General features: G+C 44.3%; 1 protein-coding gene across 2 annotated transcripts in view; it reads left to right on the top strand.

Moving 5' to 3' along the window:
• Positions 1 to 19,773, top strand: part of sez6l2 (seizure related 6 homolog (mouse)-like 2) — a 67,360-nt gene that overhangs the window by 35,895 nt on the left and 11,692 nt on the right. For both annotated transcript variants that reach the window (XM_071412517.1, XM_071412507.1), the window contains exons 9-13: positions 1,411 to 1,574; positions 6,951 to 7,145; positions 7,303 to 7,441; positions 7,974 to 8,170; positions 8,452 to 8,646. In XM_071412517.1, the coding sequence (XP_071268618.1) occupies positions 1,411 to 1,574; positions 6,951 to 7,145; positions 7,303 to 7,441; positions 7,974 to 8,170; positions 8,452 to 8,646 (890 nt within the window). The remainder of the gene's footprint in view (positions 1 to 1,410; positions 1,575 to 6,950; positions 7,146 to 7,302; positions 7,442 to 7,973; positions 8,171 to 8,451; positions 8,647 to 19,773) is intronic.

Below are 19,773 nucleotides of genomic sequence, written 5' to 3'. Positions count from 1 at the left end.
GTGGGATCTGTTTTATTAGACTTCAGTGCAGCTTTTGACATTATTGATCATAATCTGCTGCTGGAAAAACATATATGTTATGGCTTTACATCCACTGCTATATTGTGGATCAAGTGTTACCTGTCTAACAGAACACGGGGGTGTTCTTTAATGGAAGCCTAGCCAACATAATCCAGTTAGTCAGGCATTCCCCAAAGCAGCTGTCTAGGACCCTTACTTTTTTCAATCTTTACTAATGGCCAGCCACTAGCTGTGCGTAAAGAATGTGTGTCTATGTATGCTGATGACCCAACACTATACACGTCAGCTATCACAGCACATGAAATCACTGCAACACTTAACAAAGAGCTGCTGTCAGTTTGGGTGGCAAGAAATGGGTGGCAAGAATGGGTGGCAAGAAATAAGTTAGTCCTAAATATTTCAAAAACTAAAAGTATTGTATTTGGGACACATTCACTAAACACCTAACCTGATCAAAACATATTGATGCAACAGTAGCTAAGATGGGGAGAGGTCTGTACATAATAAAGCGCTGCTCTGCCTTCTTAAGAACGCTATCAACAAGGCAGGTCCTACAGGCCCTAGTTCTGTCGCAACCTTGACTACTGTCCAGTCGTGTAGTCAGGCGCCACAAAGAGGGACCTCAGAAAAGTACAACTGGCCCAGAACAGGGCAGCACGCCTGGCCCTTAAATTTACACGGACAGCTAACATTAATAATATGCATGTCAATCTCTCCTGGTTCACAGTAAAGGAGAGATTGACTTCATCACTACTTGTATTTGTGAGAAGTATTGACATGTTGAATGCACTGAGCTGTCTGTTCAAACTACTAGCACACAGCTCAGACACCCATGCATACCCCACAAGACATGCCACCAGAGGTCTCTCACAGTCCCCAAGTCCAGAACAGACTATGGGAGGCGCACAGTACTACAAAGAGCCATGACTACATGGACCTCTATTCCACATCGCGTAACTCATGAAAGCAGTAAAATCTGATTTTAAAAAACAGATAAAAATACATCTTGTGGAACAGCGGGGACTGTGAAGAGACACTTGCACAGGCAGACACATGCATACACGCACGATAACATACGCACAACACACACACGTACACAGATTTTCTGTTGTAGATATGTGGTAGTAGAGTAGTGTCCTTGGCAGCGGCTAATGGGGATCCATAATAAATACAAATAAAATTATTAAACGTCTTGAAGGAATAACCTCTCTCCCTTCACTCTTCTTTTCTCCCTTTTTTCCTTCCTTTTAACTTTCTTTCCTTTCTACCGTCCTTCCTTCCTACCCGCTATTCTTCCTCCCTCTGCCCTTCATTCTCCCCTTTCTCCCCACCTTCCGCCTCTCTACTCTTCTTTCTTTCCCTTTATCCTTTCTTCTCCCTCTTTGTCAGGCTGATTGTGCGCAGCGGAAACAACTCCATGTCTCCGCTGCTCTTTGACTCAGACCTGGATGATGTTCCAGAGCGTGGCATCGTGAGCGAGGGCTCCATACTCTACTTGGAGCTCACAGCCGACTCCTCTTCCATCCCGTTACTGCTAGCTCTGCGCTATGAGGGTGAGACCTTAAAATGCTCCCAGCATCAGTACACACAGTTTCTCTTGTCTCTTTCTCACTCTTATTTGTAATTTACTGTGATATGACTGTGCAATACAGACACTGCTGGCTGCTTTAGTTTAGGGCTGTCCGCAACAAAAATATTTTTGGGGTCGACCGAGAGTCGTTCTTTCGACCAATAGATTGGGCAAAATGTTTAAACTTGTTTTTCCATATATGTGTTTGAATAAAACCAATTAGGTATGCACTGAGCTTGTCTAATGGTTTAAGCACACTGTTTGATTAAGTCACACAAATGACTCAAGAAAGAGCCCGATGGTCACACTGTTAAATTTTTTTACAGCGAGTGTCTGTGTGACTGGCGCACGTTGTATCGCTCTCCTAGCATGCATGTGACCAATAGGGCCTGACCTATAGCCCACCATAATCAAACCAATAAATTGGTTATAACAAACTCCGAACACAGTAATGTCAACAGCAAAATGGAGGCGGAGGACGTAAAAATGAAACACGAAACGGGCGAATGTTTACTGGTTGCTCAGGAGGGAAAGGGGAAGTCAGATCTGTGGAAGACATTTGACTCAGAGCATGCGCAGACCAGCTGGCTGGTGTGTTTAAGGACATATTCAATCAATCCTTATCCCAGTCTGCTGTTCCCACATGCTTCAAGAGGGCCACCATTGTTCCTGTTCCCAAGAAAGCTAAGGTAACTGAGCTAAACGACTACCGCCCCGTAGCACTCACTTCCGTCATCATGAAGTGCTTTGAGAGACTAGTCAAGGACCATATCACCTCCACCCTACCTGACACCCTAGACCCACTCCAATTTGCTTACCGACCCAATAGGTCCACAGACGACACAATCGCAACCACACTGCACACTGCCCTAACCCATCTGGACAAGAGGAATACCTATGTGAGAATGCTGTTCATCGACTCAGCATTTAACACCATAGTACCCTCCAAACTCGTCATCAAGCTCGAAACCCTGGGTCTCGACCCCGCCCTGTGCAACTGGGTCCTGGACTTCCTGACGGGCCGCCCCCAGGTGGTGAGGGTAGGTAACAACATCTCCACCCCGCTGATCCTCAACACTGGGGCCCCACAAGGGTGTGTTCTGGGCCCTCTCCTGTACTCCCTGTTCACCCACGACTGCGTGGCCATGCACGCCTCCAACTCAATCATCAAGTTTGCGGACGACACTACAGTGGTAGGCTTGATTACCAACAACGACGAGACGGCCTACAGGGAGGAGGTGAGGTCCCTCGGAGTGTGGTGTCAGGAAAATAACCTCACACTCAACGTCAACAAAACAAAGGAGATGATTGTGGACTTCAGGAAACAGCAGAGGGAGCACCCCCCTATCCACATCGACGGGACAGTAGTGGAGAAGGTGGAAAGTTTTAAGTTCCTCGGTGTACACATCACGGACAAACTGAATTGGTTCACCCACACAGACAGCGTTGTGAAGAAGGCGCAGCAGCGCCTCTTCAACCTCAGGAGGCTGAAGATATTCGGCTTGTCACCAAAAGCACTCACAAACTTCTACAGATGCACAATCGAGAGCATCCTGTCGGGCTGTATCACCGCCTGGTACGGCAACTGCTCCGCCCACAACCGTAAGGCTCTCCAGAGGGTAGTGAGGTTTGCACAACGCATCACCGGAGGCAAACTACCTGCCCTCCAGGACACCTACACCACCCGATGTCACAGGAAGGCCATAAAGATCATCAAGGACAACAACCACCCGAGCCACTGCCTGTTCACCCCGCTATCATCCAGAAGGCGAGGTCAGTACAGGTGCATCAAAGCAGGGACCGAGAGACTGAAAAACAGCTTCTATCTCAAGGCCATCAGACTGTTAAACAGCCACCACTAACATTTAGTGGCCGCTGTCAACATACTGACTCAACTCCAGCCACTTTAATAATGGGAATTGATGGAAATTTTGTAAAAATGTATCACTAGCCACTTTAAACAATGCCACTTAATATAATGTATATGTATATACTGTACTCTATATCATCTACTGCATCTTGCCATCTTTATGTAATACATGTATCACTAGCCACTTTAAACTATGCCACTTTATGTTTACATACCCTACATTACTCATCTCATATGTATATACTGTACTCTATACCATCTACTGCATCTTGACTATGCCGTTCTGTACCATCACTCATTCATATATCTTTATGTACATATTCTTTATCCCTTTACACTTGTGTGTATAAGGTAGTAGTTGTGGAATTGTTAGGTTAGATTACTTGTTGGTTATTACTGCATTGTCGGAACTAGAAGCACAAGCATTTCGCTACACTCGCATTAACATCTGCTAACCATGTGTATGTGACAAATAAAATTTGATTTGATTTGACTTAGCTTTGGAAACTACTGAAGATCAAGAAAAAGGAGTGTATTGGAGCAAGTGTTACGTTAGTATTGTGTGTGCCAAACAGTTGCTGTTAGATTACAATATTATAATTTTTCTGAACAGTGTAAACAACACTAAATAAAAAAATGTACCAGAGAGTCTGTTCTAACACAAAATAAATCATATACAGCCTTTATTACAGCAGACAAAAAATAGTTGCATGCATTCTTGAATTGCGGTACAGTCGTCCCCGGGGCGGAGTGGTGCCTGGGAGAAGGTCAATCCCACAGTCATATGGTCGGTGCGGCAGCAGCGAAGTGGCCTGGGCCTTACTGAACAACTTCCAGGGGTCCTGGTACTCCGCCATTGGTATGGCGGAGAGGTCCGTGGCAACTTCCGAGCTCCCAGGAAGACATCCCGGGGCAGGCTGCGCTGACTTCAGGCAATGAGCTTGGCAGACCGGGCTACAGCCCATGATGGCACCGGCAGACCAGTCAATGAAGGGATTTTGTCGCTGGAGCCAGGAGAATCCCAATACCCTGGGAACCTGAAGAGACTTAATGAGCAGGAACTGGATCATTTCGCTGTGGTTCCCTGACACACCTAGGTTGATGGGGGTGGTACTCTGGGTGACCCGGCCTATAGAGTGCCCGTCCAGTGCTCTAACATCCATGGGAATGGAGAGGGGCTGAGTGGGGATATCCAGCTCGGAAGCCAGGGTAGCATCCATAAAGCTCTCAACGGCCCCAGAGTCGATGAGTACCCAGAGAGATTGACTGGTTCCCCCACAGCAACATGGCATGAAAGGGGGTGCAAGTAAGGGGAGAGGAAAAGTTATCCTTATGGCCCGCCAAAGTACTCACTCCTACCGGTGAGCCTGGTCTTTTAGTGGACAGGTGGAGACGAAATGACCAGTAGTCCCGCAATACAGGCAGCTCTTAGTGTGAAGCCTGTATAGCTGTTCAGCTGGAGACAGCCTAGCTCTGCCTAGTTGCATGGGCTCAGGAAGAGGTAAATTGGCAGTCTTTGGAGGCCCTTGGAGGAACACGGGTAGCCTCGGGCTCTCTCGACAATGGAGCCGTCGGGGACTTCCGGGATTCCTCGGAGGCGAGGTGGAATCCATGGACGGGCGGGCAAAATCGAATCTCCTCTCCTTCCGTTGTTCCCGTAGTCGCCCATCGATCCGAATGGTCAAGGCGATGAGCGAGTCGAGATCCGTCAGTAGCTCTTTTACTTCCTCCGATATGCCGTGCAGGAACATGTCGAACAGTGTGTACAGGTTCCAGGCACTCTCAGCTGCCAACGTGCGGAATTCCATTGTGTAGTCTGCCACACTGCGGGAGCCTTGCCAAAGCTGGAGTAACTTCCGGGCAGCCTCTCTCCCAGACAATGGAGCATCGAAAACTTTATTTTCCTCTGCCACAAACTCCTCCAGACTGAAGCATATGGCCGAATGTTGTTCCCATACTGCCGTAGCTCAGGCCAGAGCCCTGCCGGACATCAGCGGGAAGAGGTACGCTATCTTATTTATAATACAGGGGCAGGCAAATGACAGGTCAAAGGCAAGCAGGGGTCAGTAGTCCAGAGAAGGTGCAAAGGGTCCAGAACGGCAGGCAGTCTCAGGGTCAGGGTAGGCAGGCGTCAATAATAATGGGGCAAGGTATAGAATAGCAGGCAGGCTCAGGGTCAGGGCAGGCAGAAACATTAAAACCAGGAACGACTAGGAAACAGGAGCAAGAAACAAACGCTGGTAGGTTTCACAAACAAAATTAAGTAGCAACAAACAAACAGAGAACACAGGTATAAATACATAGGGGATAATGCACGTTGTGTTAGCTAATCCAAGTTCCGGGATGCTGGCCTTCTAGGCAGAGTTGCAAAGAAAAAGCCATATCACAGACTGGCCAATAAAAATAAAAGATTAAGATTGGCAAAAGAACACAGACACTGGACAGAGGAACTCTGCCTAGAAGGCCAGCATCCCGGAGTCGCCTCTTCACTGTTGACGTTTAGACTGGTGTTTTGCGAGTACTATTTAATGAAGCTGCCAGTTGAGGACTTGTGAGACGTCTGTTTCTCAAACTAGACACTAATGTACTTGTCCTCTTGCTCAGTTGTGCACCGGGGCCTCCCACTCCTCTTTCTATTCTGCTTAGAGCCAGTTTGCACTGCTCTGGGAAGGGGGTAGTACACAGCATTGTACGAGATCTTCAGTTTCTTGGCAATTTCTCGCATGGAATTGCCTTCATTTCTTAGAACAAGAACAGACTGAGTTTCAGAAGAAAGTCTTTGTTTCTGGCCATTTTGAGCCTGTAATCGAACCCACAAATGCTGATGCTCTAGATACTCAACTAGTCTAAAGAAGGCCAGTTTTATTGCTTCTTTAATCAGTACAACAGTTTTCAGCTGTGCTAACATAATTGCAAAAGGGTTTTCTAATGATAAATTAACCTTTTAAAATGATAAACTTGGATTAGCAAACACAATGTGCCATTGGAACACAGGAGTGATGGTTGCTGTTTATGGGCCTCTGTATAGCCTATGTAGATATTCCATAAAAAATCTGCCGTTGCTACAATAGTCATTTACAACATTAACAATGTCTACACTGTATTTCTGATCAATTTGATGTTATTTTAATGGACAAAAAAATTGCTTTTCTTTCAAAAGCAAGGACATTTCTAAGTGACCCCAAACTTTTGAACGGTAGTGTACATAATATAACCATTTACAATTTCAGTATCAATTTCAGTATCACATGAGACAGGCGTGAATCAGGCGTGAATCATGTGCACCATGAAAAAAATATTAACATTGCGACTGCTCAACTAAAGAAATCAACCAAACAATCAGCCTATCAACCAAACAATCGACCGGTTGACTAAATGGTGTCAGCCCTACTTTAATTAATCTTATATTATGCACTTATCCTACTTCTCTCCTTTTCTCTCCTCATATTCACACGTGCACACTGTTTTATCTCTCTCGCTCTCTCTCAGCCTTTGACGGGGAACACTGTTATGAGCCCTACTTGCCCCATGGGAATTTCAGCAGCAGTGACATCACCTTTCCATTGGGCACCACAGTCACCTTCTCCTGCTCCCCAGGCTTTGTCATGGAGCAGGGCTCTGGGGTCATTGAATGTGTGGACCAAAGCGATCCACACTGGAATGAGAGCGAGCCTGTGTGTAAAGGTAATACTATTGAATACTACCATTACATTATGATGATTTGTTTATAAAGCCCCTTTCATTCACGAAACTAAAAACGAAAGACAATAATACAAGTAATGTTACAATAACTTTTTCCCTGTGCTACTACCTCACACCCTCTCTTCCCACCCCCTCTCAGCTTTGTGTGGGGGAGAGTTGACCGATCCCTCCAGTACTGTTCTGTCCCCCGATTGGCCACAGAGCTACTCCAAGGGGCAGGACTGTGTGTGGCAGATCCATGGCAATGAGGAGAAGCGCATCGAACTGGACATCCAGATGTGAGTTTGGCCTCACCAACACCCAACAGGCATAATTCTGGTCTTTGAAGCTGTGGTTGAAGCAATTGGGAGAGGGAATTGTTCTCCTTTAATTTTCCCATTCCTCTTTTGCTTCTGAAACCTCACTGCATAACATGAGCGCTCCCTTTGCATATTCTTTTCCCCCACTACACAAGAGGTATATGATGGAGGTAGAACTCAAAATAAGCATGTTTATGTTTCAGAAATGTGCATGTTTTGTAAGGAATATACTTGAGGTATAAAATGTAGGTCGAACAATGTGAGCCTTGCGTTTCATTGATGGCTACTTCTGTGGCTGGTGTAGCGCCGTCTTTTTGATTATAGTGGGTGCATGTCAACTGTGACTGACAGACATAAAAAAACTGATGTGATGCTTCCAGTGAAGTTTTTATTGTAAGGATTGGAAATGACAATGTTTGTGAGAAGCTACATTTCATGATTCCATTTGAAGTGACATTGTGATTTAAAGTGAAAGTTGTTTTCCTCTCCATGTATTTTGTCGCTCTCAAAGTTTGAATATCCGCCACAACGACGTTCTCACCATATTCGATGGTCACGACCTCATGTCCCATGTGATTGGCCAGTACCTGGGGTCACGAGAGCGTTTCCAGGTCGTGTCAGGTGGTTCTGAGGTCACTATTCAGTTCCAGAGTGACCCTGACGACTCCTCCTTTATTCTGAGCCAGGGGTTCCTTATTCACTACCGTGGTACGTACACATACAGGACTTTTACATACAAGACATTACATACACATAACATGATATGCAAAACATTGATTGCCCATACATGACATCACACAAATACAAAATCTACATTTTATGTTAACAACTTTGTAGATATAATATGAACAGACCACACGATGACGTATTCTACCTCAATTGTGTGTTCTACACGATATATTTAAATCTGAATGTTCTGTAACATTATATCCTCCTGAACAAGCACCTGGTTTATCCTACATCTAATGACATCTTTTTTTTTCATCCAGAGGTAGAGCCTAATGACACCTGCCCTGCCCTCCCTCAAATCGAATTTGGCTGGATTAGCTCCTCCCACACCTCTCCCGTGAGGGGAAGTGTGTTGACCTATCAGTGCCAGCCGGGGTATGACATCAGTGGCTCTGACATCATCACTTGCCAATGGGATCTTTCCTGGAGCAACAGCCCACCCACCTGCATCAAAGGTGAGCTAAAGTGCGTTCCTGCCCGACTACATTGCTGACGCACGCCAGATCATATATTATAGCAATCTGGTGCCCAACGGCACAGTCAATGTGGCATGCAATCATTGGTTGATGCAATGCAACAGCTGAGTAGGGGAACACAACCCTATACTTCCAACAACACTTTGGACGTGTTTGAGAGCATCGATTTTACTCTGTTGCACTTCACCGACTGAGCATACTAGCTGATTTACAAATCACTTTACATGTTAGAGGTTGAGTAAAAGGCCTAGATTTAATCAGATCGAGCGTTAACTGGCGATAGCCGACGACTGCATAGCTGATGTTTTGGTGGTGTCGGAGGTGGAACTGCATTGGAGCTTTCAAATCAGTGAGCAGCTGCTCTTGATCATTGTCACAAAGCCACACCTGTCTCACTCGCGTTAGAAGTTCAGAACGAGAAAGTGTAGGCTATATAGAAATAATGACGCTCAAATTAAAAATCATTGAACTAAATAATGAGGATTTCTCTCAGCCTAATCAAGGTGTAGATTACATCTCATATTCCAGTGTTTGACCTTGTAAGCAAGGCTACATGGGATTTATCATAATGCGACTCTGAGCAGCCAATGGCAATGTCCGCTTTAGGTAGAATACCAGGAGCTGTTTGTAGATTTGACAGCTCTAACGCAGTTCCACCTCCGACACCGCCAAAACAACCACTATGCAGATGTTGGCTAAATTGAATAGAGCCTTTGAAGATTATAGAATTACGTTGCTTTTATACATTATAATTGGTTTCATCCTTCCAATTAAAAGTCCCAATTTGACATATCACTTTACATATGCGTTTTGGGAGAAATTTACATTTTATCAGAATTTGACCGAATAATAACACACGAGTGAATACACAGCAGGAGTGAAGCCACTGTCCACATAAGACGGTAAAGACCCACATCATACCGAGTCTTCATTGTTTTTGAAAATAAAAATTGCCACTGAGGTATAAGTAGATATTGACCGTTTATAACCTAAACTCTGTTGTTGCGTGATAGTACAGTGGTTCTTCCTTTAAAAGTTGCGTCATACTGCAGCACAGCTTGTGGCACGCAAGCTGTGCTGCATAATCGTATGGCACGTTAGAGTGCATGAAGTCATATTATTTTACTGTCAGCCATTGTTGCCATTAATGCTAGTTTGACCACCAGAGGGCATCTTTGAGAAGTGAAGTTATTGAAATGACTTGGAGCTGTAGGCCTAAGTGTCCTGTTTACTGTAGCTGTTATAGCATAACTTACTTATTGGCATACAGGCCTACTTCAATATACAGTATATCATTCATTCATTTGTGTATGTCATCACACAGCATACAAGTCATCCATGTCTTTAAATACAGTCAAGCATTTTAGTTATAAAACGAAATAACAAAGGGAGCCTTGAATAATTAAACAATGAAAAAAATCGCAACATGTCGGCTAAAGCGTTTGAATTCACGAAGGCATTTGGCTTTTATTATTATTGGCTGTACTAGAGACTTTAAAACCTTTTTTTGTAGATATTTTGCTTAATCAATTAATATTATGGTTGGTCTATTCCAAGAAAAGCGGAAATGCATTTTACAGTAGCCTCAGGGTTTCTGTAAGAAAAAAATTACGCTGTGACCGGTCGGGAGTAGACCTAGGCTACTAACTGACTGCAAGTGAAGAGCAAAATAATCTTAACATTTCCATTATGCAAAGAGATGGGAGAAGTGACATGCCTCGCAAACATCCATTAATATATTTAGTCCGTTAGGAAAATATGACACTGTACAACGTGACCGGTCGGGAGTAGGCCTAGGATACTAAGTGACTGCGGTGTAGAAATGTTTCTACACCGTAATTGTAGGCTAACCAATACCCAAAGATGTTGATGAACAAATACTGTAAATGTGCGTGTTACATGGTCCAGTTACAACTTCTTCTGACAAAGTAGAGAAAAACAGCGTCTTTTTTTTGTGTGTGTGTGCGCGAGACAGAGGTTGAGCAATTCTTACACTATAGTTTTAAATTCAATCACTCTCTTCTTCTTCACCCTCATCATTCAGTTAATTCAAATTCAATTGAAATATATTTTGTCACTCCCATGGCAAAGTTTAAAAACAGCCAGATTTGTGAAATTGATTTATCCAACATTTTGTGGTTGCATGAGATTTGGTGATCACAGAATCAGTAGGATATTAAATAAACACTCAAATAGGCAACAGAAGCAGGAAAAGCATAGGGCTGAGTGACTCACTCATTCCTGGCTTTCGTTCAAAATAAGTTATATTATAATGCAGGGTTAAAGACACATTCTTTCACATTCTTTGACATTGAGTTAGAAATGTAAAACTTTAGAGTACTTAATCATTGAATACTTTGCAAGTTTTCTATTTTTTGGCCATTAGGCTACTACACTTTACAATAGAACTCAACTCTTCACTGACCGTAGCATCTATCGGTAGTCTAAACTGTGGCACAATTTGGGGGATTTTTCACACCTTGTTGATTTCCTCTATCGCTTCTAGAGGCCTACTGTCCACCTGGTATGTGTGGTTCCAAAGGTTAAAACGTCACCTTCAGGTGGATGTGTGGTTTCAGAGAGAAGCCAGCTTCGAGCCTGTGACCAGGCACGGTGGATGACATCCTTTTTCTGCAGAGTAATTTGAAGAAATACAGTGATGAATGGACTATTTTTTTAGTTATTGTTTTACTATATTTATTTGTTGTCTAATATTAGAAGGCTCTTTAAAGCAATTTGAGTTGTCAATGTGTCGCATTGCATATATATCCGTTCTTAATTCATGGCGTGGTTTCTTTTTAGCCAAATGTTGAATAGACATGCAGACAAATTAATTAATGCAGGGAGGAAAATAGGAATTATAGGCTACTGTCTGTAGTCATAAATACAATTAGGCTAAATAAATGTATATTATTTTTTGGGGTAACGGATCGGCTCTCAGAACTCATTAAGAGGCGGCTTCTATCGTCAATATAATCATTCATTCAGACATGTATACACAAACGGTGCAGTTTGGGGCCATGTGGCAGAGAGTGATGCCGGCGCTGGAGATGGGGTGGAGACAATCACAAAGACACGTGAAACAGACCAGAGTGTGATGTGTGGTAAATTCAATTAATTAGACATGATTTGGAAAGGCACACACCTGTCTTTATAAGGTCCCACAATTGACAGTGCATGTCAGAGCAAGGAATTGTCTGCACAGATCTGGGAAAGGGTACCAAAAAATGTACTAAACAATGTCTGCAGCATTAAAGGTCCCCAATAACACAATGGTCTCCATCATTCTTAAATGGAAGAGGTTTGGAACCACCAAGACTCTTCCTAGGGTTGCCGCCCGGCCAAACTGAGCATTCGGGGGAGAAAAGCCTTGGTCAGGGAGGTGACCAGGAAGACAATGGTCACTCTGTCAGAGCTCCAGAGTTCCTCTGTGGAGATGGGAGAACCTTCCAGAAGTACAACCATCTCTGAAAAACTCCACCAGTCAGGCCTTTATGGTAGAGTGGCCAGACGGAAGCCACTCTTCGCTAAAAGGCACATGACAGCCTGCTTGGAGTTTGCCAAAAGGCACCTAAAGGACAATCAGACCATGAGAAACGAGATTCTCTGGTCTGATGAAACAAATATTTACCTGTTTTGCCTGATAGCTAAGTGTCTGGCTCATCACCTGGCTAATACTATCCCTACGGTGAAGCATGGTTGTGGCAGCATCATGATGTGGGTTTGTTTTTCAGCGGCAGAGACTAAGAGACTTGTCAGAATCGAGGGAAAGATGAACGGAGAAAAGTACAGAGATCCTTGATGAAAACCTGCTCAAGAGCTCAGACCTCAGACTGGGGTGAAGGTACACCTTCCAACAGGACAACGACCCTAAGCACAGAGCCAAGACAAAGCAGGAGTGGCTTCGGGACAAGTCTCTTAATGTCCTTGAGTGACCAAGCCAGAGTCCGGACTTGAATCCGATTGAACATCTCTGGAGGAGCCCTGAAAAGAGCTGTGCAACAACGCTCCCCATCCAACCTGACAGAGCTTGAGAGGATCTGCAGAGAAGAATGGGAGAAACTCCAAGTGCAGGTGTGCCAAGCTTGTAGCGTCATACCCAAGAAGACTCGAGGATGTAATCGCTGCCAAAGGTGCTTCAATAAAGTACTGAGTAAAGGGTCTTAATACTTATGTAAATGTACTATTTCATTTTTAATACATTTGCAAAAAATTCATAAAACCTGTTTTGCTTTGTCATTATGGGGTATTTTGTGTAGATTGATGAGGGAAAAAAATATTTTATCCATTTTAGAATAAGGCTGTAACGTAACAAAATGTGGAAAAAGTCAAGGTTGTCTGAATACTTTCTGAATGCACTGTATTGTGCAACCTTCCCTTTAAGGGTAATTATTTATTGTACCAACAACATCTGCAAATCCCAATAAAACTTTCACGTTTCAAAGTTTACTTTCCTTGCTTTGTCCAACAACACTATTATGAATCTAGCAAATAAGTTTTGTGGTTCAGAGTGCACTATTTATTTAGTTCCATAGTGCAAATATTTGCTAGCAAGTTTCTCACACTGGCTTTATTTTTATTTTTTTATTTCACCTTTATTTAACCAGGTAGGCTAGTTGAGAACAAGTTCTCATTTACAACTGCGACCTGGCCAAGATAAAGCAAAGCAGTTCGACACATACAACAACACAGAGTTACACATGGAATAAACAAACATACAGTCAATAACACAATAGAAAAGTCTATATAGAGTGTGTGCAAATGAGGTAAGATAAGGGAGGTAAGGCAATAAATGGGCCATAGTGGCGAAAAAATTCCAATTTAGCAATTGTTAAATTCCAATTTAGCACATTACTTCCGGCGCCGGCCGAGATGGCCACCTCGCTTCGCGTTCCTAGGAAAATATGCAGTATTTATGTGTTATTCCTTACATTGGTACCACAGGTAATCTTAGGTTTCATTACATACAGTCGGGAGGAACTACTGAATATAAGAGCAACGTCAACTCACCATCGTTACAACCAGGAATATGACTCTCCCGAAGCGGATCCTGTGTTTTGCCTCCACCCAATACAATGGATCTGATCCCAGCCGGCGACACTAAACAATGACGCCGTAAAAGGGGCAAACAAAGCGGTCTCCTGGTCAGGCTTTGGAGACGGGCACATCGCGCTCCACTCCCTAGCATACTACTCGCCAATGTCCAGTCTCTTGACAATAAGGTTGATGAAATCCGAGCAAGGGTAGCTTTCCAGAGAGATATCAGAGACTGCAACGTTCTTTGCTTCACGGAAACATGGCTTACTCGAGAGACGCTAACGGAGTCGGTGCAGCCAGCTGGTTTCTTCACGCATCGCGCCGACAGAAACAAACATCTTTCTGGTAAGAAGAGGGGCGGGGGTGTATGCCTTATGATTAACGAGACGTGGTGTGATCATAACAATAACAAGTCATTCTGTTCACCTGATCTAGAATTCCTCACAATCAAATGTCGACCGCATTATCTACCAAGGGAATTCTCTTCGATTATAATCACAGCCGTATATATCCCCCCCCAAGCAGACACATCGATGGCCCTGAACGAACTTTATCTGACTCTTTGTAAACTGGAAACCACACACCCTGAGGCTGCATTCATCGTAGCTGGGGATTTTAACAAGGCTAATCTGAAAACAAAACTCCCTAAATTCTATCAGCATATCGATTGTGCTACCAGGGCTGGTAAAACCTTGGACCATTGTTATACTAACTTCCGCGACGCATATAAGGCCCTCCCCCGCCCTCCTTTCGGAAAAGCTGACCACGACTCCATTTTGTTGCTTCCAGCCTACAAACAGAAACTAAAACAGCAAGCTCCCGCGCTCAGGTCTGTTCAACGCTGGTCCGACCAATCTGATTCCACGCTTCAAGACTGCTTCGATCACGTGGATTGGGATATGTTACGCATTGCGTCCAACAACAACATTGACGAATACGCTGATTCGGTGAGCGAGTTCATTAGAAAGTGCATTGACGATGTTGTACCCACAGCAACGATTAAAACATTCCCAAACCAGAAACCGTGGATTGATGGCAGCATTCGCGTGAAACTGAAAGCACGAACCACTGCTTTTAACCAGGGCAAGGTGACCGGAAACATGACCGAATACAAACAGTGTAGCTATTCCCTCCGCAAGGCAATCAAACAAGCTATGTCCCAGTATAGAGACAAAGTAGAGTCGCAATTCAACAGCTCAGACACAAGAGGTATGTGGCAGGGTCTACAGTCAATCACGGATTACAAAAAGAAAACCAGCCCCGTCGCGGACCAGGATGTCTTGCTCCCAGACAGACTAAATAACTTTTTTGCTTGCTTTGAGGACAATACAGTGCCACTGACACGGCCCGCTACCAAAACCTGCGGGCTCTCCTTCACTGCAGCCTGGGTCTCGACCCCGCCCTGTGCAACTGGGTCCTGGACTTCCTGACGGGCCGCCCCCAGGTGGTGAGGGTAGGTAACAACATCTCCACCCCGCTGATCCTCAACACTGGGGCCCCACAAGGGTGTGTTCTGAGCCCTCTCCTGTACTCCCTGTTCACCCACGACTGCGTGGCCATGCACGCCTCCAACTCAATCATCAAGTTTGCGGAAGACACTACAGTGGTAGGCTTGATTACCAACAACGACGAGACGGCCTACAGGGAGGAGGTGAGGGCCCTCGGAGTGTGGTGTCAGGAAAATAACCTCACACTCAACGTCAACAAAACAAAGGAGATGATTGTGGACTTCAGGAAACAGCAGCGGGAGCACCCCCCTATCCACATCGACGGGACAGTAGTGGAGAAGGTGGAAAGTTTTAAGTTCCTCGGTGTACACATCACGGACAAACTGAATTGGTCCACCCACACAGACAGCGTTGTGAAGAAGGCGCAGCAGCGCCTCTTCAACCTCAGGAGGCTGAAGAAATTTGGCTTGTCACCAAAAGCACTCACAAACTTCTACAGATGCACAATCGAGAGCATCCTGTCGGGCTGTATCACCGCCTGGTACGGCAACTGCTCCGCCCACAACCGTAAGGCTCTCCAGAGGGTAGTGAGGTCTGCACAACGCATCACCGGGGGCAAACTACCTGCCCTCCAGGACACCTACACCACCCGATGTCACAGGAAGGCCATACAGATCATCGAGGACAACAACCACCCGAGCCACTGCCTGTTCACCCCGCTATCATCCAGAAGGCGAGGTCAGTACAGGTGCATCAAAGCGGGGACCGAGAGACTGAAAAACAGCTTCTATCTCAAGGCCATCAGACTGTTAAACAGCCACCACTAACATTTAGTGGCGGCTGCCAACATACTGACTCAACTCCAGCCACTTTAATAATGGGAATTGATGGAAATTATGTAAAAATGTATCACTAGCCACTTTAAACAATGCCACTTAATATAATGTTTACATATCCTACATTACTCATCTCATATGTATATGTATATACTGTACTCTATATCATCTACTGCATCTTGCCATCTTTATGTAATACATGTATCACCAGCCACTTTAAACTATGCCACTTTATGTTTACATACCCTACATTACTCATCTCATATGTATTGACTGTACACTATACCATCTACTGCATCTTGCCTATGCCGTTCTGTACCATCACTCATTCATATATCTTTATGTACATATTCTTTATCCCTTTACACTTGTGTGTATACGGTAGTAGTTGTGGAATTGTTAGGTTAGATTACTTGTTGGTTATTACTGCATTGTCGGAACTAGAAGCACAAGCATTTCGCTACACTCGCATTAACATCTGCTAACCATGTGTATGTGACAAATAAAATTGGATTTGATTTGAGTGATAGATGTGCAGAAGATGAATGTGCAAGTAGAGATACTGGGGTGCAAAGGAGAAGAAGAAAAAATAACAGTATGGGGATGAGGTAGTTGGATGGTCTATTTACAGATGGTCTATGTACAGGTGCAGTGATCTGCTTAAAGCTAGTGAGGGAGATATGAGTCTCCAGCTTCAGTGATTTTTGCAGTTTGTTCCAGTCATTGGCAACAGAGAACTGGAAGGAAAGGCGGCCAAAGGAGGAATTGTCTTTGGGGTTGACCAATGAAATATAATACTGCTGGAGCGCATGCTACGGGTTTGTGCTGCTATTGTGACCAGTGAGCTGAGATAAGGCGGGGCTTTACCTAGCAAAGACTTATAGATGACCTGGAGCCAGTGGGTTTGGCGACGAGTATGAAGCGAGGGCCAGCCAACGAGAGCATACAGGTCGCAGTGGTGGGTAGTATATGGGGCTTTGATGACAAATCGGATGGCACTGTGATAGACTGTATCCAATTTCCTGAGTAGAGTGTTGGAAGCTATTTTGTAAATGACATCGCCGAAGTCAAGGATCGGTAGGATAGTCAGTTTTACTACGGTATGTTTGGCAGCATGAGTGAAGGATGCTTTGTTGCGAAATAGGAAGCCGATTCTAGATTTAATTTTGGATTGGAGATGCTTAATGTGAGTCTGGAAGGAGAGTTTACAATCTAACCAGACACCTAGGTATTTGTAGTTGTCCACATATTCTAAGTCAGAACCGTCCAGAGTAGTGATGCTGGACGGGCGGGCAGGTGCGAGCAGCGATCGGTTGATGAGCATGCATTTCATTTTACTTGCATTTAAGAGCAGTTGGAGGCCACGGAAAGAGAGTTGTATGGCATTGAAGCTCGTCTGGAGGTTAGTTAACACAGTGTCCAAAGAGGGGCCAGGGTGTAGCCATGGGTGGAGCAGGGTGGTTGCCTAGCAACCAGACCTGGGTTCAAATGCTATCTCTATGAAAACAAAAATACTCCGTTTTAAGTGAGAAGTCATTGGTCTGAAGCCGAGACATAAAGGAAATTCACGAGCATCACAATGCCTGCTCTATCAAGGTTTTCCAGCACACAGCTTTGACCTAGGCAATAGGCATGTTGTTTAGGATTTAAACCTCACCAAACCTTGCTGTGCCGTGTGGAGATTATAAGAGTACATGGCCATTAAGGCCAGCTCGTTCTTCATGATGTTCAAACGTTCATAGATGACCAGCAGGGTCAAATAATAATCACAGTGGTTGTCGAGGGTGCAACAGATCAGCACCTCAGAAGGTAATGTCAGTTGGCTTTTCAGAGCTGAGCATTAAGAGGTGGAGACAGCAGGTGAGGTAGAGAGAGAGAGAGCGAGAGAGGGAGGGAGAGAGAGAGAGGGTCGAAAACAGCAGGTGCGGGACAAGATAGCACGTCTGGTGAACAGGTCAGGGTTCCATTGCCGTAGGCAGAACAGTTAAAACTGGAGCAGCAGCATGACAAGGTAGCACCTCTGGTGAACAGGTCAGGGTTCCATAGCCACAGGCAAAACAGCAGAAACTGGATCGGCAGTACGACCAGGTGGACTAGGGACAGCCAGGAGTCATCTGGCCAGGTAGTCCTGAGGCATGGTCGTAGGGCTCAGGTCCAGAGAGAGAGAGAGAGAAATTCCTTCAGAAAGTATTAACATCCCTTGCTAACAAAGCAAAAAGTTAAAATAGATATAATGTTTGTATACCTACAGGGGTCCTAAAATTCCAAATCAAATGGCTAAATGATGAAACTATTTCATAGGTTAGCTTAGTAGATATTGCGATCTAAGGGCTTAGACTTACAGGGGTTAAACTGGTAACTACAGAATTTACATGAGCCAAGTGATAACTGACAGAGTTGTGGACTCGAGTCACATGATTTGGACTCAAGTCTACTGTAACCTATGTCACAAATTTGATGATTTGAGATTCGACTTGACAGAAAATAAAATGACTTGGACTTGAGAGTGATGACTTGAAATTATTTGGCCAGGTTTGTAATGTTGTGGCACAGAGACTACGTGGATTACTCTACACGCAGCCAGAGACAGTAGCCGCAGCATCGCCCGTGCAAAAAAACCTGCAACAGATTGGCTAGTGAAACGCACAATGGGCTCTATTATTGGACCAGCAAACTGTCAATTAACACAGGTCGGGTTCTGAGCTGGCGAACAGATTGTTGATTTTCTGTACAGCTATAGGATTTGGTGCAGAGCAAACGTCAAATTATAGGAAGAGAGGTTTGCCATAATAAATAAATATGCAGCTCCAAAGATTGTTTGGTAATCAAGAATATTACTTTGCAAACTCATCAGCAATGGGGCAACAATTACTTGCATAGGCCTCCTGGTATTTTGGTATGTAACAATTGCTTGAAATTGATCATTTACATATGAAGCTTGCATTTGGAATTTGTTTTAAAATTATTATTATTATGGCACCTGTCACGTTCTGACCTTAGTTCCTTTTTTATGTCTTTATTTTAGTTTGGTCAGGGCGTGAGTTGGGGTGGGCATTCTATGTTTTTTCTATGTTTTGTTCTGTGGTTATATTTCTATGTGTTTGGCCTAGTATGGTTCTCAATCAGAGGCAGGTGTCGATCGTTGTCTCTGATTGAGAATCATACTTACGTAGCCTGTATTCCCACTATGGGTGGTGGGTAGTTATTTTCTGTTTAGTGTTTTTGTTTGCACCTTACAGAACTGTTCGTTTGTCGGTTTTTTGTTCAGTATTCATTCTTTATTAAATTATTATGAATACGTACTACGCTGCACTTTGGTCCTCTTCTCCTTCCACCAACGACAACCGTTACAGCGCCATACTCCCGCCAGTGGAGAGTGTTTTTTACATACACTATGCCTTTAAACAGCTTGGAAAATTCCAGAAAATGATGTCATGGCTTTAGAAGCTACTGATAGGCTAATTGACATAATTTGACTCAATTGGAGGTGTACCTGTGGATGTATTTCAAGGCCTACCTTCAAACTCAGTGCCTCTTTTCTTGACATAATGGGAAAATCAAAAGAAATCAGCCAAGACCTCCGAAAAAAGACGGTGGACCTCCACAAGTCTGGTTCATCCTTGGGAGCAATTACCAAATGCCTGAAGGTACCACGTTCATCTGTACAAACAATAGTACGCAAGTATAAACACCATGGGACCATGCAGCCGGCATACCGCTCAGGAAGGAGACACGTTCTGTCTCCTTGAGATGAGCGTACTTTGGTGCGAAATGTGCAAATCAAT

Source organism: Salvelinus alpinus, chromosome 1 (genome assembly GCF_045679555.1).
Source record: "Salvelinus alpinus chromosome 1, SLU_Salpinus.1, whole genome shotgun sequence".
NCBI classification, from domain to species: domain Eukaryota; kingdom Metazoa; phylum Chordata; class Actinopteri; order Salmoniformes; family Salmonidae; genus Salvelinus; species Salvelinus alpinus.
Note: the sequence above shows the minus strand (reverse complement) of the source record. Positions and strands in the feature narration are given on the sequence as shown.